We start from the raw sequence: 25,196 nt of genomic DNA, 5'->3' as shown, positions 1-25,196 counted from the left end.
TTACTTGTAATACCCATCTATTGGTCAAGAAAGAGCAACGGACAGGAAAGATATGGACAAACAAAAGGAAAAAGACAATCTCCGCATCTCCATACACTGTCATCTTTTTTGTTCCTTTCCATTATTTATATTGGTCCGTTGGGCTATATTTCTCCTTTGGTATTTGTCTTGCATTACTACATTTTTACCATCTGTATTCACCTGTATACACCTCTTCTCATTTTTCTATGCATAGTTGGTTATCCCTTTATGCTTCATTCCCCATATCAAGACAAGATCTGAGGAGATGGTCCTATTCTCCTGATGCAGCAGAAATGAGCTCCTCGGGGACTGAGAAGAAATACCTATAAAAGAATGGGGACTGCTGAGGAAAGAGTCCGTCCATGTGCAGATGGCAGTATATGAAGGTATGGCAATCATCCTTGTCCTTTAGATTATTTATGTTTTATCCACATCTCTACTTTGTGTTGCTCCTTCTTCCAACACTGACCTGACATTGTGTTTATTCTAATATGTGTTTCTATTTTAGTTTCTATCTTTCTACATATAGGGTGGTCTGGAACAAGGTGAACCAGGTAAATGAGTGTTAAAAGGTTGGTCATACAGATCAATAATTTGAAAATACACTAATAATCATTTGATATCTCGTGTCATTGTCATTTCATCAGCTGCTGCCAATCAGATCACTTTGCAGGGAAATGCAAATGGGCTTTGCGAGGGGTTGTTGTTAAATCTGCAAGTAGCCTAAGACCGGCTTTACAGCCATATCAAGAAATCAGAATCAAAAACAAACACACAAACACACTTAAGTTCCAGCCGGTGTAGCATACTTGAAATGGCATTATCCTGTCAGCTCAGAGGTATGTGTTTAAAACCCTAACCCGACAAACATTTTTTTTTCTTTGAATAGTGCTCTCAAGCTGGTCTTAAGGTTTTATAGGTTTGCTTGCTTTAGGTTAAGTAAATTTTATAAATATATTTATAAAGTTACCGTATATAAAACTAGCTATATTACCGGGTGCTGCCCGAATACTTTATTGATTGTTTACTTTTAGGTATTTTATTACCTGTTGATTATGTGTGAAGTGAATTTTTGTAGATTTCCTTATTGTGATGTTGACTAACACGTCACCGCCTTTCCACCCCCACCCAGAGGTGTGCACACACATAAATCTATAATCTGGGCCATTTAGGACGATTTTATTCCCTTCTCATCTCCCTGAACTTGGACTTAAATGACATGCAGAGTGTCACTGTTCATCTCAGTGACCCCAAAACCTATGGATTCGACAATATTTTCAATTTTTTTTTTACACCATCTCCTCCCCATCTCCACCCATAGGCATGGCTTACCCCCAGAGTGCTTTTTTCCAGACAGTCATATATGTAGTAGAATCTCTCCTTGCTCTAGCCTACATTTACGTATGTGTCTACTTTGAACCGCAGGCTTGTATTCTACTGTAGAATCCTTGAGCTGACACTGCCACGGTTACGGCTGTTCATTTCTTCATCCAGTTCCTAGAGCGGGGTAGTGTGTTGGCAATATCTCCATAACAGTTAGTTTTAGGCCCTTAAAACATGACTTTTGGGGCCATAGGACCTTCCCAAGTTTTGTTCTTCACATTGTGAGGCTTAAAACGAGCTTTGTCTTGTCCCTGTGCGACAAATTCAATATTTTGTCTATATTGGCCTATAATGACTTTTATAGGCAAATTTTTGATACATTGGGTTACATTTCAATTTTTGTAGAGATCTCTAGTTGTTCTGAAAATAAAATACAGCCCATATTACTCATTGGTAATGTAGCTTTCTATAGCTGAAAGAATTTTTAAAATCAGTTTAGTAGTTTTTGAGTTTATCCATTTACAAACATACAAATCTTTTTCTCTTTATGATATTAGTATAGATAATTCTTCTGTCTTTACCATTATTAACCTGATAAGTTACTTAGTTTTTATATCAGACAGAACAAATAGCAGACTGTGTCAAGTTCAGTGTAAGTTTTGTATATCTATTACAGCATTACGGAAAAATGAATAAATGGATTTTCATAAAACTTCGTACTGAAGTTCTGGATAGGGGTAAGTAGGATCTCAGCTATAAATCATTCAAAAAACTTCAGCAGGAGGGAGACCTTCATAGGGGTCTTAAAAATAAAACTCTGTATCTCTCTTTTACAGTTGGTTTTTCAGGGAAATTGCTCACAGCAAAATTTATTTAGAATATTGATTACAACTTTTCCATCTGAGGCTCTTTTTATTGTTGAAAGCAATGAAGAAATAAGGTGAAGATGCTAATAAAAATTGTAACAGTTGCATCCAAATAGATGACTGTTCAGACTGGTTTGTAACTAGATTTGGAGTGCAACAAGGAACAGCTTTATCCCCATTATTATTTACACTGTGACGAATGAAATAGCAAAGAGAGTCAAACAACAGACCAGCAACAATAAATCAATTCCCTTGCTTTTGCAAATGATGCTGTAATATGTGGCAACACTGTAGTAGAAGTACAGTCAAAACTGAATGGCTGGAATGATATCCCATAAAATACAATTTGTTTATTTAGAACCACATATTCAATACCATACAATCCTTATGATTAGGATATAATTTGTTTCACATTAGTTATTGTGGGACATGTTTTGCTTGTATTACAAACAAATTATATCCTACATAAGAATTGTATGGTATTTGAATAGTTGGTTGTCAATAAACAAATTGTATTTTATAGTATACGGAAACTTCAATACAGATTAAAAAAAGATTAATCACTTAGAATGATATCTTCTGAGACTATTTGACTTAAAAATCAGTCATTCCCAAACAGTGGTGCCATCAGTCAGTTGGCAAAAATCAGTTTTGAACATAACTTTGGATAAGGAAAAGCTAGAAGTAGTGGAGCATTTCAGGAATCCAGGCAGTATGGTCACAGAATATAATTGGTCCCATGCTGCAATCACCAGTCAGGTCCAGAAAAAGGAGCACATTTTTACCATCAAGTGCAAAAAAAAAAAAAAAAAAAAAAAAAAAACCTATGGATGCCCAAATTGCTATAAAATGAAAATCAAATTTGATCAAATAAAATCAAAACTCATAATTTAAAACATTTTTTACTGATCAACACATGTGATCTTGAAACCTGCATTCTAAACAAAGTTGTTGTTAAGCTCCAAGCTGTAGAGATGAAATATTTAAGAACAACTGTCCAGAAAACAAGAAAGGACAAAATCCAGAATGAAGTGTTAAGACAACAGGTCCATGTTAAACAGTTAGTGAAACTCTGTCAAAGGTGAGACTAAGCTGGTCTGGGTATTTTAAACAGCTGGAATGACATGAAACAGCAAGAAAATGGCTGGAAACTGCAATTGAAAGCAAGAGTCCTAGGGTTAAGCCAAGGAAAATGTGGCTTGATCAAGTTAGACAAGACATAAGAGAACAAGGACTAGGGTCAGAACAGATCCAGTAAGAAGAGACCTTCCTTAAGAGACAGAAGTGAAGTGCAGCTTTACACTTCACCCGGAGAATGATGATGATGATGATGATGATGATGATCATCATCATCATCATCAATTTTTTTTGTTTTATAACTTTTACCAAATACCCTGTAGACAATACTGGACACTTCTGTATTCTTCCGTACTAAATTGAGAGACATGTTGATAGTGGCACACCTGGCTGCCCAACCTTAAACATCTGGTGGTAAGATTGAAACTTCAAAAGTTGCATGTCAAAATTGATACAAATAATGAAATTAAATAATGATTTATACTTTGTGTTACTACGAAAGTTGAATGTTAATACTCGTAGAAATAATGAAACCTAATAACATAATGATTTTATTTTGTCCGAATTATTGCCCTTCAGTTCAGAATGTCCCGGATTCGATTCCTGGCCGTATTGGGGATTTTAATAATGTCCAATTAATTCTTCTGACTCGGAGACTGGGTGTTTGTGTTTGTTTCAACACGTTTATCAGACAACAAACTACAATACACTTCCATCTGCCACAGAAACATGCAATAATGATTGCTAGACTTAGGATTTTTAGATGCTTAAATGATACTATAGCTGCCTAAAATAGACTCTCAAATAGTTTCTAAAATATTTTTAGGCAGTTTCAATGTTGGATATTTTAATAGGTAGCAATTAAAAACCATGTTTATTTTTCTAAATTGATAACTTCTTAGGTGGAAATATAAAACAATTTTCACTCACCTCTTTGCTGCGAATGCCACAGAATATTATTTTACCATTCAATGTGAAATAAGGAAACTCTTGTAACAACTTTTTAATTAAGGAAGACTTGGAACCTGACACTTTAGGCATAATTCATAGTGTATAGTGAAACACTCAGTTTCAAGGACATCCCACTAGGTACACTGATAACAAATGTCTATACCAATATAAATGGTCCGTTACTGGACATTATAAATTTTCCAGCTAACTCATTCCTGGTTGCCAGCGTTTCACCCCAGGCAGGCAGGCAAGCAGGCATCAATTTTTGGTAATGAGCAAAGTCTCTCATAGTGCATTGGCACTGCCAGTGGCTCCAGGTAGCCTATGCAGTGATCTCCACGGTATGCACTAGCTATGCGTCTTGGTGGGTGTGCTATTTACCAACTGATGAGCCCAACTTAGCACACTGGGATAAAATGCCTGCATCCAAATGAGTTCGCTGGAAAATTTATAATGTCTAATAACGGACCATTTACATTGGTATTATAAATTTACTCATTCGGGACAAATATTTCAGGTTCCCTATGGGAATCAACATCTATATCAACAAATGTCTTGCAATATCTCGGAAAGTGGCATGTATTGTCTATAGAGTGTTTGTTTGTACCGATGAAATGAAAAATAAGGGAAATATCAGTGCCTATTTTGTGAAAGTTTAAGTCCAGAAGCCAGTAACAAACTCTATGGAATGTTGCAAGGGAGATCATCCTGGCAGCTTCTAAAGGCTTTGTACATTTGTCTGTAGTCTACTTTCTTAATATTAGCCTGATTCTTGGATTTATTACTGGAAGTGAGAGCAAGAATAGTGAAAAAAAATAAAAATAAAATTAAACTTCAAAGGGCCACAGAGAACCAGGGAGTGAGTAAATCCTGAAAAGCCACTGATAGGATGAAGCATGTCCACTGATGTGCCTCAGAATCTTAGGAAAACTGAGGGGGTTAAAAAAATCAGGCACATGCTACAATAACTAGTTTCACTATGAAACACAAAATAATTGGTTTTCGTTATGTTATCCTACTCTATGATACGCAAGCTGTTCTTGACCTACAGATTAGCCACTTTTCCTTCCTAGTGACTAGATTGCCTGTAATCTATCTTTGTTTAATGCTAGTTTAAATTAGAACTCTACAAACCTGAAATACTTACCATGAGCTAAATGCAACCGCACCATGGCCATGATGAAGCACTCTGATGTGAGCACTCTGTTCTTAGCGAACCTTAGCACCAAGCACTCGAGCACCTTGTTGCTAGCTGTACTCCCTGCCTCCCACAGCAATGGGCGAAGGTTGTAACTACTTGTTTTGGCAGCATGGTTCTTGTCAAACTTCTGAAATGCTATCTGTAACATGATTAACCTTCATTAATGACAGTAAACAAAGACTTATTTATAATATGTGTGAAAAACAAACTACAGTGATCAGAACTAGATGGTGTGCAGAGGAAAGCAGCAAGGTTTGTAACAGGGGATTTCAGGAGAAAGAGTAGTGTATTAGAAATGTTAAAGGAACTTGGGTGGGAAACTTTAAGTAAGAGAAGGGAGAAAACTAGACTTATAGGATTATATAGAGCCTATACAGGAGAAGAAGCATGGAGAGATATCCGTGAGAGGCTTCAGTTGGAAAATAATTATATTGGTAGAACTGACCATAAGTACAAAATTAGAAGGAATTTTAGCAGAAGCGATTGGGGTAAATTTTCTTTCATTGGGAAGGGCTTGAAGGAGTGGAACAGTTTACCAGGGGTAGTGTTTGATCCTTTTCCAAAATCTGTAGAGATATTCAAGAAGAGAATAAACAACAACAGAGACAATAAATTAAATGTTAGAGGGCATTCGACCAGTGCAGGATATTGTAAATAAAAAATGTGTGTGATTAAATTAATTCCATCCCCTGGTCTAAGGAGTTTGGACAGCCCAAGTAGGGGACTGCCTGTAGGGGTGAAGTACAGTGGGGACTTCGAGGGCCCTGGGACCGCTACGGTAGCTGTGAAGGCCCTTCAGGAATTCTGAAAAGTGGTGGCAAAAGGGGCTCTGGTTAAGACGCAGCAGGTCATTATGTAAATAAATTCAATGTTAATTTTAATCTTATACCAGTTGTATAGTATTATTAGAAGTAATTTCACATACCGTACTGTATATGAGTTGACTATGTTTGTAAGATATTATAAGTAGAATTTTGTAAACAATATAAATTTATTAAGGATGATGTGTGTGTTTAATAGAAAAAATTATTAGCGTAAATTGTATAATATTGTATTCTAGGAAAATTTTCTTCGTCTCCTGTTAATTAAAAATTTAGTGCTTGACAATAATGTATTTTAGTGTACCATTTGCCACCGAGGTAGACACCTCATTTGCAAATAAAGAGATTTTCATTTGATTTGATTTTGATTTGAGTGAAGGGGAAGCAACAATCCACTAGGGAAGGAGGAAGGTGTGTAGCCAGACTCCCCACAACTACTCCCCTGAAGGGGAAGATAGGCCTGTTAGATGGTGATGTCGTCTCTCAGGCCGGGAGATTTGTTGTGGTGAAGGAAATGCTTGGAGAAGGTGAGGTGGTTGGTGGCCATGACCTATACAAGGAATTGTCCCAGCATTTGCCTTAGTGCAGGAGTATGAAAAACTATGGACAACCATTCACAGGACAGCCGGCAGTTGGGCCAGCCATGAAGTCCAGCGCTGTCACGTTTCACGAGTGCAGAGGCATAGAGCCATGGTAGAGCTGTGGCAAACACTCCTTTGCTCAGTTGGCCAGTCGGAGTGCAGAGCTGTTGGACCACGGACCAGCCATGGCCACTTAAGGGCCGAGATCCACTCTGCATCCACCGACCCACTCTCCCCTACTTTTTAATGTATATATGGACCAGGCAAATGTAAAGGGGACAAAGGGAGCATATGGGAATAAGGAGGTGAAGTTGGCGGAGGATATTATGTCTGGGGAACAAACAACAAAGAAGTACAAGAACAACTGTATGCACTGAACAAGAAAATTGAAAAGTATGATATTAAGATCAGTGCAGAGGAAAGCAAGAGCATGGGGATATCATAAGGAGAAAGACAAGGGAAAGGCAGTGTGAAATTTGGTGGTCAAAGCCTTGAAACTGTTGACGATTCAAATATCTAGGGAGTGTTAATGCAGAACACAAGGCTGGACATGGAGATTATCAAGAGGGTGCAACAGGGCAATGGATTCTACCAGAGTGTAAGAATCTTGTCTGGAATAAGGAAGTACCAAGGAAGTGTAAAGAGATAATGTACAAAATGTATTATGCACCCATATTGACCTATGTTGCTGAGATCTGGACAACGACAAGTAGGGAGGAGACTAGAATTCAAGCCAGTGAAATGAAATACCTAAGACGTATGATAGGAAAGACAGATTGAAAAACAAAGATGTGAGAAAGGAAGTTGGAATGGAAAGCTTAAATGAGAGAATTCATAGGAGTAAACTAAGATGGTTTGGACAAGTAAAGAGGATGGAGGAGGAAAGAAGAATAACAGATGATGGAGATGAAGTATGAATGAGACTGAGACATAGAATAAGGCAGATCGATTCAACAAAGAGGAGTGCAAGAAGAAGAAACCTGGACTGGGACAAAATGATGGAAGAGGAATGGTGGAAGAAGAGAGGAAGGTGGAGAAGTACCATAAATGTTCCAGCCCAGCAGGAACTGAATAAGGGGAAAAGAGGATGATGGTTATGATGATGATGATGATGAAACAAGCAATGAAGACAATCAAGAAGGAATGTGGAAAAGGATTCACTGTTCAGGGAGGTCATTAAAACTACCAGATTAGCCGATGATATATTAATTTTATCTGAATTGGTAGAAATTTGGAAGAGGTGTTGAAATGTATAGTTTCCAAAACTGAGAACAGATTGAAAATAAACAAATTCTAAGCAAAAGTGATGGAATGTAGTAGAGTAAGGTCAGGTGCTGCTCATACACTAAGACGAGGGTATGAAATCATGAAGTAGAGAAATTTTACTACCTAGGAAGTAAATTAAACAATGTTGGATCAAGGGAGTTGGCCATGTGGTTAGGGTCGTGCAGCTGTGAGCTTGCATTCAGGAGATAGAGGGTTTGAATCCCACTGTCAGCAGCCCTGAAGATAGTTTTCCGTGGTTTCCTATTTTCACACCAGGTAATTAAGGCCACATCCACTACATTCCAAGTCCCAGTCCTTTGCCACCCTCCGTTGTTGGAAACCTTTGAGGTGTTAGTGTGATGTTAAACAGGTATTAAAAAGAACGATGATGGAAGAAGCAAGCAGGCCATAAACTGTTTTTCAAAATTAGCAAAGAAAGTTTTCATGAAACAAAACAAAGATGTATATATTTCAGACTGTAATTTCTGTAAGTATTTGTCGGGAATGTGGCACTGTATGGGAGCTAACCATAGATGATAACTGCTGTAGAAAGAGGGTAAACTGAGGCCTTTAAAATGTGGAGTTATAGAATAATACTTAACCTTTAGAATGCAAGACAATGATATTTTGTTGTTTGGCACTTTTGAGTAAAGTGCCTGCAATGATATATCATCATTTGAACAGCGCACCACTATCTGCATTAAGTACGATCATGAATGGCAGATGTCAATATCTTACAGATTTTTTTCCATAGGGTAAAGAATGAAGTTTTTAATTTTAATATTACATGGCTCATTTGTTCATTTGCTTACATACATTGGATTTCTGAATTTTATGTGTTTCTCTGGACATCTGATGAGTGTCATGTGACAGTAATTACCTTCTGAACTATTGAACAGATACTTTTCAAACTTTCTGTGTTTATTCACTTGGATAACTACATTGCAGATAAATTACCAAATTTTGTCTGTAATTTTAACTTTGAATTATTTTTGAAATTTGATTTTGTTTCTTTGTTTTTCTTTGGGAGTACAAGCAAATTTTGGACAACACTCAGCTTCTGACAAGGAGGATTTACAAAGACACCGACTAGTATCTAGGCATCCACCAGTGATCACTGGTAGGACATTAACTATGACAAACTTAAACCTTTTTAGTTCCTGGAAGCAAAGTTGGCAAGAAAACTGCCCTCGAAGCTGTCAAAGTGTACCCTGAATCATGAGAAAACCTCTTGCATTTGAACAGCCTCGTAGAATTTGGTCTGCCTTAAAGAGAATATGAATCAAACATCACAGGTGTGCAGATGCAACTGTGACTGTGGAGCAGACAGGCAGACCATCCACCACTTTATACTGAACTGCAAGACCAGGTCCTATAATGGGGACTTCAAAAACTTTCTGATGACAACTGGTAATGTAATAAAATATGTCACCAATTTAGATATCTTAGTGTAGTATTTATAATGTAAAGAAAATATTGTTCATTTTATACATCTAACTGTAATGTGTAGTCATACGACAAATAAATAATAATGGTATTTTAATCATTGGCAGTAGAAATTACGAGAGGAGTTCAATGTATAATGCATAAATATATAAAGCAAGTTGCTTACATTGAGGATTCGAATACACCATGTTATTCCCCAATCCTTTTGCTGCAATACCCTATTATTCAACATAATCTCCCTTCAATGCTATGGCCTTATGCCACTGTAATGTGGGGGCCTGTATGCCTGGATGGTACCACTCGACTGGTTGATGTCAGAGCCAACGTCGTGCTGCATTGATAACTTCCCCATCATCCACGTAGTGCTTCCCGTGGTGATATTCTTCATTGGGCCAAACAGATGGAAGTCAGAAGGCACGAGATCCAGGCTGTAGGGTGGATAAAGAAGAACAGTCCACTGAAGTTTTGTGAGCTCCTATCAGGTGTGCAGACTTATGTGAAGTTTTGCATTGTAGTGGAGAAGGCTCAGCATGTTTCTGTCCACCGCCAAGTCTCCATAGACATTCTGCAAGTGCCTACGAATATTTGTGATGCCCTGGTTTTCTGCCAAAAGAAACTCAATAACTGCTCTCTGTTTGGTATGGCTTCCATTACAGATGCCAATATGAAAGCTAGTTATAGCAATTGCCACCTATCAGAAATTAATGAAACTCTGCAAGACAAAGCTGAATATTCAAATATGTCCCAAAAAAATTTCCAAGTTTTTATAATCGAAATTGGTTGAAAAATAAAATGTGTTGCATTATACATATTGAACGCCCCTCGTACATACCATTCTCAACATTTTCTGCAACTTTGAAGTCAAAATATTCAAAATTGTAAATTATGTTGAGCTTTAAATAGAGACTTGCAAAATGCTGCTAATCAGCCAGGCGTTCTTGGCACATTCTCAGAAAGACAGCGTGGCACTAAGAGTGTTAAGGCAAGATGGGTCTATCGGATCACTTAACGAAGAAGAACTGAGGAGGTGTGAAGAGAACAATTTGGCAATATTTGAGTTGAAGGAGAGATATCGGGGTTGACTATATAGAGTCCATTGCATTACATGTCCAAAGACACATTCCAACAGCAATGCCAATACTGAAATCAGTTCAAAAAAAAGTAGATTGCATGCTATGAGCATTAAGTTTCTGCAATCTGAAATTTTGATTGATTGATTGATTGATTGATTGATTGATTGATTGATTGATTGATTGATTGATTGATTGATTGATTGATTGATTGATTGATTGATTTTTAAAGGGGCCTAACATCTAAGGTCATCAGCCCAATCTGAAATTTTAACAGCCAAACTTATGCTTAAAGACTGGAACTAGCTATACATACCCTCCAGAACTGCAACATGTGCATAAGAACTGGAATGTCGAGAAGGTTGATGCGCCCACTAATGTTGTAATCCCTCAGCATGATCAGACTTTTACATAGCTCCAGGCTAGGTTTCTCAGAGAGGTAGACTGAAATGAAGAAAATACCACATATTATATAACCAAAATGAGTTTGTTCATATTTCTAGTTTTATATGACATAGGAAAATAATAGTTGAGCTGCAGTAATTAATGAGGCAGTCTGAACACATTTTAGTACTCGTATCATCTAGTGGTATGCGATGACCTTCTAAACAGGTGAAGCACTGGATTCAAGTAACAAGTAACAAATTTGAAAGTAAGAGCTCTTTCTAATACAACTGGGGAGGAGAAACAGTACCCTGACCAGGCGGCCTAACCTGCTATGCTGAACAAGGGCCTTTTGGGGGATGAGAAGATTGGAAGGAATACACAAGGAAGAGGGAAGGAAGCAGCGTAGCCTTAGGTTAGGTATCATCCTCGCATTTGCCTGGAGGAGATTTGGAAAACCATAGAAAACCACTTCAAAGATGGCCGAAGAGGGAATCGAAGCCCCCTCTACTCAGTTGACCTCCTGAGGCTGAGTTGACCCTGTTCCAGCTCTTGTGCCACTTTTCAAATTTTGTGGGTGAGCCAGGAATCAAAGCCAGGCCTCCGGGGGTTTCAGCTAATCACACTAACCACTACACCACAGTATCCTTCATACAGAATGTATGTATGTCTAATGCTTATGCCATTTCTCTGCTGAGTCAGATATGAAGTGAGATGAATTTTTGTAGCGAGTTTTATTGAAATGAAAAGAATCACATAGTACATGATAGTTGGAAGGGGAAGGGTGAAACACAGTGCATGCACATAGCCTACTTCTGTCAAGTAGTATCAAGGGGTCTGCTCAAGGCAGACAGATGAACACTTTCAACAACGTTATATGCCTTCACTCCAAAGGAACATTGCAGAGAAGTTTGGAATTGAATCCAGGCTTTTGGCACACAGCCTAGTGATTAGAAATTATATGCCACCATCTCTCCTACCCTGCTGGCCAACATTCTGATGGTGAACATTTTTTCGGCCAGCGGGACTCGAACCGGGTAACCACAGTGTCAGACTATAATGACTTGGCCGCCAGGCAGGGATTAATAATAATAATAATAATCTATATATATAAAGAGTTTTGTCTGTACATTGCTCAGAATTTGAAAATAATGGTATTTCTGTATCAGTCATGTCCATAGTAACAAGAAAATGCACTTTTTACTTTTCCGTAATTTCTGTCTGTCTGTCTGTCTGTCTGTCTGTCTGTCTGTATGTATGTACACGCATCACGAGAAAACGGTTGAAGCGAATTTAATGAAAATCGGTATGTGAAGTCAGGGGATGAGCCTCTACAATCTAGGCTATAAATCATTTTACTCACGCTGAGTGAAATGGTAGTTTAGGGGAAGGCCTAAAATTGAATTCTCAACTATTTATGTTATTAGTGGTCGTATTTTACAGAAAATGGGTATGCAAAGTTGGAGAATAAGTTGCTACAATCTAGGCTATCAATAATTGTATTCACGCTGAGAAAAATGGTAGTTTAGGGGAAGGCCTAAAATATAATTCTCAAATATTGTTGTTATTAGTAGTCCTATCTTGATGAAAATCGGTATACAAAGTCAGGAAATAAGTCGCTATAGTCTAGGCTGTAAATTATTTTATTCACGCTGAATGAAATGGTAGTTTAGGGGAAGGCCTAAAATGTAATTCTCAAATATTTCTTATTAGAGGTGTAATCGATGAATGCTACATAACTAGGGTTATATAGTTTTAAATTTCCTATTATTCATGTCTTATACATTGTTACCATACTGGCTGTTATCACAAAGATATTCATGATTTTGGATTTTTGTTAGTAAGTCCATATCAGCGCCGAGTAATCAGAAATGGGTAAACAGTATTTAATGAAAATCGGTATGTAAAGTCGGAGAATAAGAAACTAAAGTTTATGGTATAAAATATTTTACAAATCACAGAGTCGAAAGAAAACTAAATGTGAAGGCCTACAATATAGAAAGCTCATAACATTGATCAACAATAACATTACATTGACCATTGTTTGTCGTGATGTGCTTTGTGTCATCTGTTGCCCTTTATCTCCGGTAGATAGGATTAGTGCTGCGTACAGAGTAATTTTTATTTGATTTACGTCACACCGACATAGATAGGTTTTATGGCGACAATGGGATTGGAAAGGGCTAGGAGTGCCTTAGGCCTTAATTAAGGTACAGGCCCAGCATTTGACTGGTGTGAAAGTGGGAAACCACGGAATACCATCATCAGCGCTGCCGACAATGGGGTTCGAATCCACTATCTCTCGGATGCAAGCTCACAGCTGCGCACCGCTAACCACACGGTCAACTCGCCCAGTCGTACAGAGTGTAACAGCCTACCTGAATATTGATGGGAAGTAGCTGGGGAGTTAGATAACTTTCTTCTTTAGCATGACATTCCCCTGGTTTATAAATTTTCTGATACTACTGGTACGTAACACACTGGATCATCATAGCATTCGGGCTATTCAATCCCTACTCTGAGGCACTGATTGGAATGAACAGTGTGCATATTTAGCGGAATCATGGCAGATGAGGGTTCATGGCAATCTGCGGCCTGGTCATCCCAGCTCTGGAACTTTGGACTATTAGATTGGCACCGCAATCTAACCGCAGCACTGTTCGTTAAAAGTGATAAAACGTGTGGCTTTCCATTTGATCGAGTATTTTATATGATAGCATTGCTTTTAATCGCTACATTCATACTTACGTTTTTGTAATGACCTATGTTGATTTCAGGTTAAGAAAACGACGAACTCAGTCTTTCTGAGAATCCCGTAGCGAAGCACGGGTACATCAGCTAGTAATAATTGTACCGGGCGGTACACCTCCACGCCGCGAATTCAAATATTGCGCCAGTTGAAACCTCTCTACAGGAGAAACCCTGAACTTTAACAAACTGTATTAACTCAACGGTTTCTCGGAAGATGTCACTACTGTAAATTTGGTAATCTTGAAGTGTTCTGAACTGTCTATTTTGATTTGTGTTTGTTTGCTCCATATCAAGAAGTTTGAACATTCTCTAACAGATGTCGCTACCCAAAACTATGGTAACACACTCTGGTGCAATGGAATGAACTTTCCTGAAGAAATATTGTACTCCTAAGTTTTATTTTGACTAAATTTTGTTCTGTGATTTGTGGGTTGGCAATATAATCCTTTCCTTCCGCCAGTTTTGAAATTAGCCAATCATAAATTTCTGTAATTAATTTTCCACCAGTTAGGTGTTTCTTCATCGTCTTGTGTATCAGTTTTTGCTGTTGGCCAATAAAAGTTTGTGGGCGGGTTGTTATCATTCATGAAAGGTCTCGAATGTTCCACGAGGGTATATAAACTGCTGATTTTCTTGTCTCGGGGTCACTTCAGTAACATCTTTCGCAGTGTGTGAAAATATATAGCAGGGGGCGGAAAGCGCCTCTTTCTCCAAGCAGCAGTTCATCTACAAGGTAATGGCCTGTTAACATCTGCTTTTCTTGCTAGCTCAGCAGTTTAACTCTCGGGGAAGGTTCGAAACCTTTAGTATGTAAACTACCCTTTTAAAATGTAAATTATTTTCTGTCTATCTATAAATTACAAATCTGTAAAGCGGGGATAGAGAGTGCATCTCCCTCTCAAACTCCCCTTCATTTTGAATTTGAGGTGACTATGTTTTCGTAACCGTTTTTCTCTTCCTTCTTAAAGTCTTAAACTTACTTGCCAACTAGTCACCTCCCTAGTATGGGATTAGCCCCTGTATAACTGGCCAAGTGCCACCTAGGTTTTAAGAAGTTTCATGTAGGAGTGTAAGCTACGCCTCCAGTCAATTTGGTTTTTTGGGCCATTTAATTAACCCAAAGTTTGTTTTCTTCATGTGATGGTCCTGTAGGTTGGGTACAAGATACCCCTGTTTCACTGTATGTGTGCCTTGAGGGCAGTTAGTAATGAAGGTTGTTGTAGCCTTTGATAGGCTTGTAAAATTGAGAGCGAGTCTGCTCTTTTCTTCTTAACATTGTAATTAGGAGCAAGTGCTCCTCGTACTTAGGGGTTTTCTGCCCTTTAGCTATTGTGGTGGTGAGCTGAGAGCTCAGAAATTTATCTTGGGGCTCGAGCCCAAATCTTGTAACTATTGTAATTTCTTAACTTGTTTTCCTGCTACTCTGTTGTTGTTATCGGTTGATTTTGAAAAGAAAATATAACCTTTGTTAAAGTTTTAAATTAACTTTAATTTTGCAAGTTGAGACCTATTCCCGCCTGCACCTTCTTTCACCTCTAACTACCATGGATAACTCCGTAACAATAATAATAATAATAATAATAATAATAATAATAATAATAATAATAATAATAATAATAATAATAATAATAATAATAATAATAATAATAACAAGAGAAGAAATAAATAAATAATAGAGAAGGCTTTCGGGAAAAAGTATTGAAAATAGAAGGATTCCAAGGTAGGAAAGTAAAAAAGACTGGTTCAAAGTGGTCTGAAGACAGAAAGAAGAAACATAGTGAACAGATGAAAGCGTACTGGAAGAAAAGGAAAGAACAAAGAAGAAGGAATTGAAATTGGCACGTGGTCCTCTGGTGGCCCATTCGAAATAATAATAATAATAATAATAATAATAATAATAATAATAATAATAATAATAATAATATGAACAAAGGGATTATTCATTATTATAAGATTATTAAAAATAGTGTTTAATAGGTTTTATTCCACTTCCTGTGGTTTATTATTATTATTATTATTATTATTATTATTATTATTATTTTTGCTAGTTGCTTTACGTTGCACCGACACAGATAGGTCTTATGGCGATGATGGGACAGGGAAGGGCTGGGAGTGGAAAGGAAGCGGCCGTGGCTTTAATTAAGGTACAGCCCCAGCATTTGCCTGGTGTGAAAATGGGAAACCACGGAAAACCATTTTCAGGGCTGCCGACAGTGGGGTTCGAACCTACTATCTCCCGAATACTGGATACTGGCCGCACTTAAGCGACTACAGCTATCGAGCTCGGTATTATTATTATTATTATTATTATTATTATTATTATTATTATTATTATTATTATTATTATTATATCATCATCAGTTAAGAAATGTGATCAAAATACAAGTTACAGAATGAAGTACTCATTGCAATGGGAAAAATGATTGAGTACAAATGTAAAGAAATCAGTTATAAACTATAGTGTGACACATTCCTATTAATTTTATATGTTCAACTATTAATATGTTTGTTACTTCTCTGTAAGAACAGCAATTTGCTACTGCTGTCTCCCTGGTATTGTTCAGTCCTGGCTTAGCATCATTGCAACCCAGTTACAAAGTGAAATTTATTTTCTTTTCCATCCCCTTCAGACAGGTTATTGCCCTCGACACCACACTCGAGGGTTAATATTTCTATGATGATAACCTGCCGCTGTCTGATGATGGAGGAAGGAACTGCAGCACAGCGGGATGGTGCACACTTCAGTTCAAAACGTAGTGTGTGGCGAGTACAAGTAATGTCTTGCAGGTGTAGGACCAATTTCCTAAAGCTTCACTGCGTAACCTTTAGCTCTAACTGAAACAGCGATTTTACTAATGGGTGAGAGAAAACCTGAGTGTTCAAATGATAAGAAAGTAGCAATCACTACTTCAATTTAAAGAACATGAGAAACTAATTTGAATGATGCTTTAGCTTGGTGAAACAGTGCTTTAACACAATATACACCACTGGTTTCATCAGCTATTGAAACAGGGGTGTAATGAGTATGATATGGGTCCTCCTGCCGAAATAAAAATTCGTGCCCCCCTCAAATAAAATGAAAAAAAATAAAAAAAATGAAATGGCGGATGACTTTTAGTGCCGGGAGTGTCCGAGGACAAGTTTGTCTTGCCAGATGCAGGTCTTTCGATTTGACGCTCATAGGCGACCTGCATGTCATGATGAGGATGAAATGATTATGAAGACGACACATACACCTAGTCCCCGTGCCAGCAAAATGAACCAATTATGGTTAAAATTTCCGACCCTGCCAGGAATCGAATCTGGGACCCCTGTAACCAAAAGCCAGCACTTTAACCATTTAGCCATGGAACCGGACAAATAAAATGTAAAAACCTATTAATAACTAATATAAATGCAATTACAGCAGGTAGAAGTAATGCAGTATATTGTCAAGTTGTCATTATCGTAATATTTTAAAAAAATAGTGTTTAATAGGTTTTATTGCACTGCCTCTGTGTTTCTTTTGTTGCTATTTTGCTTTACATTGCACCGTTTTACCCCACATATGGAGGGAAACTGATCAAAATTCAAAATCTCGTAATTTTAAGGTGCAAAATATTTCTAGTGTGCACTGTTGAATAGAAAGTTGGAATTCAAGAGGACAAACTGGGGCAAATATTCATTTATAGGAAGGGGAGTTAGGGATTGGAATAACTTACCAAGGGAGATGTTCAATAAATTTCCAATTTCTTTGAAATCATTTCGGAAAAGGCTAGGAAAGCAACAGATAGGGAATCTGCCACCTGGGCAACTGCCCTAAATGCAGATCAGTATTGATTGAGGTCTCATGGCGACGATGGGACGGGAAAGGCCTAGGAATGGGAAGGAAGCGGCCCTGGCCTTAATTAAGGTACAGCCCCAGCATTTGCCTGGTGTGAAAGTGGGAAACCACAGAAAATCACTTTCAGGGCTGCCGACAGTGGGATTTGAACCCACTATCTCCCGGATGCGAGCTCACAGCTGCGTGCTCCTAACCGCATGGCCCTCTGTGGTTTAATGGCTGAGGTAGCTGAACTGCCAACAATGCACCACTTAGATGTTCACACTTAATTTTAATTGGTTTCATTTTTCAGTAATTATAGAACTATATGTTGTAACTGGTACCAAATTCTTGTTTATAATAATTTATTTGATTACAAAAAAAGTGAAAAAAATTAAATTAAAAAATTGTTCAAATAAAGTTTGAAAAGTATCAAACTGCACAACTGATAACTCTAATAGATTATTAACTTTGCACAGAGAGAGCTCGTTTGATACCGAATCGACTGATTGCTACTACACTAACTTCCTATTGGCATTATACATCGTTGTCAAATAAATATGTGACAAAAGTTGAAAATGTTCAGCAAAATGTATGCATTATATGGTCTCATGGGGCACTACACATCAACTAAGTATTATTTTATAACTAAAATATGATGTTTTGGTATCAACTGTCATTGCTGTAAATTTTTTTCAAAAATTTGGTGCGGGTCTTTTGTGAAGACCCTGTTGTAGCTTTGTAAGAGGCAGCAAGGGCAAGCATTGTTTACAGTTATGCTGTGTTAAACTAAGTACAATAAACTTCTGCTAGGAGCACCAAGTGGCAATTCCTCTACGTAAGAAAAGAAAATCCACAGCCTGTTTCCAGTCATTCAACCGGGTCAAGAATGGAATGAATGAAGTCCCCATCTAGCAGCGAGGATAGGAAATGTGCTGGCTGCCGGAGGCTGTCGCACCCCTTTGGGGCAATGAAAAATGACTGACAGATGAAATGAAATATTAATGGAGAGTGATGCTGGAATGAAAGATGACAGGGAAAATCCGAGTACCCGGAGAAAAACCTGTCCTGCCTCCTCTTTGTCCAGCAGAAATCTCGCATGGAGCGACCGGGATTTGAACCAAGGTATTCAGCGGTGAGAGGCCAGTGTGCTACTGCCTGAGCTACGGAGGCTTCCTCTACATAAAAACTGTAAAAATAAAGAAAGAAAATAAAACAACCCACAACTATTCTGACTGATTCTACGAAACTGCCCTGATAATTTCTGTGCAGAGTGACATTAGGCTATATATGTATATATTATTTTTTTGCAAGGAGTCTGCAGGGCCCCCTAAAGGCCTGGGCCCACCTGCATTGCACTCTGCAGGCCTTTACATTATACCCCTGTATAGAAAGAAATATTGTGACTTATATTTGAGTGATAAAAACTGATTGGAGATGACTTTATATTATTTAGCTTCAAACAGAGGCACTCTCTTTTGTATTACAATAAGTGCAAAAAGAATATAACGAATCTATTTTTGGAACCCTCACAAATCATAGGACTTTGATAAGTGAAATATTGTATCAGATTCACAAATTGCTCCCTCTGTGGGTCAGTGGTAGAACATCAGCCTTTGGGGCACATTATGAATTACAGGATAGGATAGATTTTAGAAGTTAGAAAATACCCAAGAGAGATAATGTGAATAGGATACCTGAACCAAACAAACAATAATTCTTCATCGGCATATTATATTATATTATATAATTACCTTTCCAGTGAGACTTGAGTATCTTTTGAAGCTGTGATGCATCAACTTCTGGAGGATATTTCACCAGCAGTTTCGCAACCAATGGTTTTCCATCAGGCTGAAAAGTGAATAACTTATTACTTATTTGTAATTCTAAAGTAATTTTAACACAAAATACTAAGAAGTGTACCTCTAATGGGATAATGAGGAAGTTGTAATATAAAATAAATATTCATTCTATGCAGAGAAGGGAAGGGAAATAAAAGTATGCTAAAGTAGTTGATAAGTTATACAGGCTGTAACAATAAATTAGTACAAACTTTCACAATACATTGCTCACATGTAGAAGAAGAAAAAATGTTATATGTACATGGGTCCAGAAATACTTTATATCCATGTTAGAACTCATTTTCTCAAGCTCAACATGGTACATTAATCATGGGAAACAAACAGGAACACAACTTACCAGCATATCACATGAAACTCTTTCTTATATGGAATGTTCAAAAAGGCCCTCCTTTACCATTGATACATGCATATACGCAGTGCGCCAGCTTCTCATTGCTGGGTTCCGTGGTTCAAATCCTGGTCACTTATGTGAGATTTGTGCTGGACAAACCAGAGGTGGGACATGTTTTTCTCCCAGTACTCCAGTTTTCCCTGTCATCTTTCATTCCAGCAACACTCTCCATTATCATTTCAGTTCATCTGTCAGTCATTAATCATTGCCCCAGAAGAGTGCGACAGACTTCGGCAGCCGGCACAATTCCTATCCTCGGCGCTAGATGAACGCTTTATTCATTCCATCCCTAACCCAGTCAAATTACTGGAAATAGGCTGTGGATTTTCATTTTCACATGCATATACAATGCTCCAAGGATAAAACAGCAATCCAGAACTCAATGTGATGGCAGGTTGATGCATGTATCAATGCTAACAAAAGGGATTTTGAAAATTTCATGATTTCATAAACATAACTGTGATTGAAAATGTTCTCGGGGCTCTTTTCAAAATATCTTGGTCACAAACTTCATATGAAACAACTTTGTACACATTACTTGCTTTGTCTGAATCTGGATGAAAATCACAAGTTAGAGCATTGGTTCCAATCAGTGGTATAGGATACAGGAATGCTCTAACGATGAGCATTCCGATTTTCTTCTGCTTCGTTCATAAAATTTAATTCATAAATTAAGAACAACAACATAGAACTTGTACCAACTACTATCCGCAAAACTTTTAGTGAGGGCAGTTACCCAGGTGGCAGATTCCCTATCTGTTGTTTACCTGTCTTTTCTTAAATAATTGCAAAGAATTTGGAAATTCATTGAACATCTCCCTCGGTAAATTATTCCAATCCCTAACTCCTCTTCCTATAAACAAATATTTCACCCAATTTTTCCTCTTGAATTCCAACTTTATCTTCATATTGTGATCTTTCCTACTTTTAAAAACATCACTCACACTGCTGGACGATGTGTCGTTGTTTGCCCACCGTTGTACCTCTCTTGATACATACCCAACTCACAAAAGTGACATGAGAGCAGGCAACAAGCTGCACCACTTCAGAGATGCTGGTATCAAGGCACCGTACAATCACAATTTGACCTCTATTCACAGTGATCACCTGGTTTTCCAATTCTGACATGGGAGACATAACTAACAGTGAGCTTGTAGATCTGCCCTGTAAATGCCATACTGCCAGTATATCATGTATACCTCTCCACGCTCCAGATGCAATAAATGTTCCGAGGTTGGATTGGTCATAAATGTAGTGGCTCTCAGTGAACATAGTCAGACCTAATATTATTTTTTTTTATGTGTATTTGACGAGTTTGAAGAAGTTTTCTCATCCATAGTGTGCTGTATTCATTAGGCTTTTAGAAAATCACATTTTTTAAAAACAATATACATAAACAGTGTCCCCTACACTTAATGTTCAGCTACTCTACTAGTTCCAATCCACATTTTAATTATTATTAATTATCGTCATCCCTTTTTTCACACCACGTATTATTGGATGGAATATTTTATGTACTTTCTATACATATTTTCCCCACATCCTCAGCATTTTGTTCCTGGGATGTGATATTGTTATTAGCTTCTAAGGCAGCTATTGAGCCATGCATAAAGGTATTTCAAAATGAAAGTATTCCCCCTATGATTCAGATTCCACATAAAACAGAAGTTTCTGAGATTAACAGTTACTGGTACATAAGCTGTATTTTGTTAGATCAGATCTTTAAGAAGACTGAACTTACCATCACCACTGGATCGTCCAGGAACTCAGTTGAAATGTTGCGGAAGACCATATTGTCCTCATTTACTTCCCTGCAGAGAACAAAGTTAAGTGTTACAGGCATTAATTGTTTCAAAGGCATGATAATGATAATGGATATCTACTTTTTACAGATTTATAATTTTTGTAATGATAGAAAACATAGCTATTTAAAATGACCTGAACATAACAGGTTCCTTATTATTGCAATGCTTTACTTTGAAGGAACTTATGAGTAGTAGGCATTTATAGATGAACAGATTAGGGTGAAGCTTTTTCAAGGTAGAAAAGATCATATTATGAAGATAAAGTTGGGTAATTATTGGTGTCTTCGACAAGGAAAAATTTGTGAGAAGGTGAATGATAAGGTTTTTCCCAAGCCTTTAGATATCATCACGAACATTTACCATTCTAATTTCTATGTAACTTTGGAGAGATATTTGTACATTTTAAATGGGAGTCATTTTTCATACTATGACCACTCTAAAAAAGAAAAAAACATTTTCTTTCCCTGATATTACACATAATTTTGCAGTGATCACAATTCAGTTTGTTACTAACACCATGAATTGTCCCTGTGGTGTAGGGGTAGCTTGCCTGCCACTTACCAGGTGGCCCCAGGTTTGATTCCTGGCCAGGTCAGGGATTTTTACTTGGATCTGATGGCTACGTGAATACAATTGAAGAGTTATATGACTGTGAGATAGCAGCCCCAGTCTAGAAAGCCAAGAATAACTGCTGAGAGTATTCGTCATGCTGACCACATGACACCTCGTAATCTGTAGGCCTTTGGGCTGAGCAGCGGTCGCTTGGTTGACCATGGCCCTTTGGGGCTGTTGTGTCATGGGGTTTGGTTTGGTACTAACATCATAAATGTCTCTATTGTACAGAATCTAATATCAATGTGAAAATTAATTCAAATTTATTACCCTCAAACAGGTGTTGACAGGCTGAAAAAGATGAGTTATTATATTTATTAAACTTGGCAGCACTAAAACTTAATTAAGGTACAACCTCAGCTTTTGCCTTGTGTGAAAATGGGAAACTACGGAAAGCCATCTTCAGAATTGCGAACAGTTGAGCTGGAACCCACTATCTCCCGAATGCGAGCTGACGGCTATGTGACCCAAACTGTGTAACCACTTGTTTGGTTATTGTATTTATCAATGATTACTTGTGAATAAAGTGGTATTAAACCGACTAATGTGTCTTTCATTTCCGTCATTTCCGCTGAAGTCAGACTTCTGCCTAGTGTTATTGACACAAAAATCTGGTGGAACAGTCCCTCCACTTTGTTCCTACCCAAATGTTTTCCCACCGGGCGAGTTGGCCATGCGGTTGAAGGCGTGCGGCTGTGAGGTTGCATCCGGGAGATAGTGGGTTCGAATCCCACTGTCGGCAGCCCTGAAGATGGTTTTCCGTGGTTTCCCATTTTCACACCAGGCGCCGGGGCTGTACCTTAATTAAGACCACGGCCACTTCCTTCTAACTCCTAGGCCTTTCCTATCCCATTGTCGCCATAAGATGTAAAGCCACTAGCAAAAATAAATGTTTTCCCCATACACTTACCAGATGTTGCTCTGCTCATCAGTCAATATCCTGAGCAGAAACTTGCCATCACAGTTTGGAATGTTAGTCTGAGGTACAACGATGTAGTCTCCAGGTGGCAGAGTGAAGAAGGTAACAACCTCACGAGCTACTGAATGGTTCGTCACATCCAAGGGTTTCTGAAAAATAAAACAACAGACAATGAGCTGTGGTATAGTTGACATAGGCCCTGCATTCTTTTTTTGGAATGTTTAGTAGGAAAAGATGATTTACAAATTATTATTTTAGATTTGTCCTGTGTAGAAAGCTTTATCAACAGAAATCTTGAGTGTTCATTGCGAAGCGTTTTAAAATTTTATCTTTTAATTGAATGAAGACAAAACAGAATTTAAGGTTAATTTCATTCTCTCCCTTAGTAAAAAAATAAGGGAACAGGGTAAAGAGGAGGTAGAAAGATTCAGTCAGAACCTGCTGCGATAGAAACATGATGCCTCAATTGATGACATTACTCCATAATGACCAACTATTGCTTTGTCTTCTTCTTTCTCTTCTACCGCTTTTCCCACACCTGTGGGGTCGGAGATGGGAACTATGTTGCACATGTGGACTTGGCCCTGTTTCATGGCCAGATGCCAACCCTGTGTGGAGAGATGTAATCCCTATTGTGTGTTTCTATGGTGGTTGGTAGGGTGATGTGTTGTTTGAGTATGAAGAGGAGAGTGTTGGGACAATCAGAAACAGCCACTCCTTGAGCCAGAATAATTAATCGGACATGATTAAAATCCATGACCCAGCCGGGAATCGAACCCAGGACCTTCTGAACCGAAGGACTCAATGTTGACCATTCAGGCAATGAGTTGGACTCTGACTACTGCTTTGTCTAATAAGAGTATAGTCACTTGCTTGCAAAAAAGAAGACATAAGTTTGGATGGGGTATAAATAACTTCCCTTTAGCCTATTATACAGTTCAATAATAATAATAATAATAATAATAATAATAATAATAATAATAATAATAATAATAATAATAATAATAAGCATAAAAATGTGTAAGACAGATTAGCGAACTTCATATGATTGAACGCATGGTAAGAACAGCAATAAATTGACAGAAGAAGCTAAAAAAATGCTATCACAAACATTCATTAATGAAAGAGTAAGAAGAAGCAACATAAATGGATTGTGTTAATACCAAAGAACAGTTATTCTGTTTTACTTATGTTTTAGATATTTTAATGACAGGTAATTAATTAGAAACAATTAATATTTAAATTTCCAAATTACATGAAAATATTACCTGATATGGAATAATGAAAAGTAACTTTTAACTCAGTACATGGAAATGAGGTTTTAACACGTGTTACATCTTTTATTATGAAACAAATCTTAAATTTTCACTGAGGCATTTGTGCAAGTGAATTTTCAAACATACTGGTCTAGGTAAAAGCATATTACAATACTTACTGTATTATAGAAACAAGTTTTAATACTTCTGTTAGAGATTCACAAAGCTTCCAGGCTAGTGATAATTTCAGTTTTGTTACCTGTTCAGCTACGAAGTGTGGTGTAAGACGAGGCATGTTGTAAGGAACCTCATACACTGCAAACCCAATTGCGTACAGTGGCTTCTTCTTTTTATTCTCCAATGGATGCGTCTCATAAAATTGCGTGACAGATACAACTACATGGCACTTGTTCGTTGATGTTCTTGGAATCTGTATGTGAAACTGAGGATTCATTGCTGTTGTATCTGAAAGTCATAGAAAATCAACAACTTATTCAAGGGTAAGAATTATGGCAATTAATTTTCATCGGTAATGACATGACTAAAAAGTTTGGCAATACTAAATTATTAAAACAAACTGATACTTTCCAGTTTTCAAGTGAGGCAGGCAAAACATTGAATTTAGCCTTTGACACCATATAGATATTGATATTCCTTATGACGATAATAAAAGTATCAGAACCGGAATACAATGAATAAACCCTGAAGAAAAATATGCTTTGTTCTTAATTATTAAAAACAGTTGTTCTGAAACTCAAAAATAATTTCATTTAACTTATTACTAAGCATTT

General features: G+C 37.5%; 1 protein-coding gene across 1 annotated transcript in view; it reads right to left on the bottom strand.

Annotated features, from left to right (window-relative positions):
• LOC136873862 (calpain-9) overlaps positions 1-25,196 on the bottom strand; it is a 1,061,895-nt gene that overhangs the window by 7,786 nt on the left and 1,028,913 nt on the right. Inside the window, exons 10-15 of the mRNA XM_068227619.1 lie at positions 24,665-24,870; positions 23,141-23,298; positions 21,555-21,624; positions 19,315-19,411; positions 10,940-11,067; positions 5,386-5,578 (exon numbers count right to left, since the gene is read on the bottom strand). Of these exons, the coding sequence (XP_068083720.1) occupies positions 5,386-5,578; positions 10,940-11,067; positions 19,315-19,411; positions 21,555-21,624; positions 23,141-23,298; positions 24,665-24,870 (852 nt within the window). The remainder of the gene's footprint in view (positions 1-5,385; positions 5,579-10,939; positions 11,068-19,314; positions 19,412-21,554; positions 21,625-23,140; positions 23,299-24,664; positions 24,871-25,196) is intronic.

This window comes from Anabrus simplex, chromosome 1, assembly GCF_040414725.1.
Source record: "Anabrus simplex isolate iqAnaSimp1 chromosome 1, ASM4041472v1, whole genome shotgun sequence".
In the NCBI taxonomy this organism is placed as follows: Eukaryota; Metazoa; Arthropoda; class Insecta; order Orthoptera; family Tettigoniidae; genus Anabrus; species Anabrus simplex.
The sequence above is the reverse complement of the archived record's forward strand: the minus strand, read 5'-3'. Positions and strand labels throughout refer to the sequence as shown.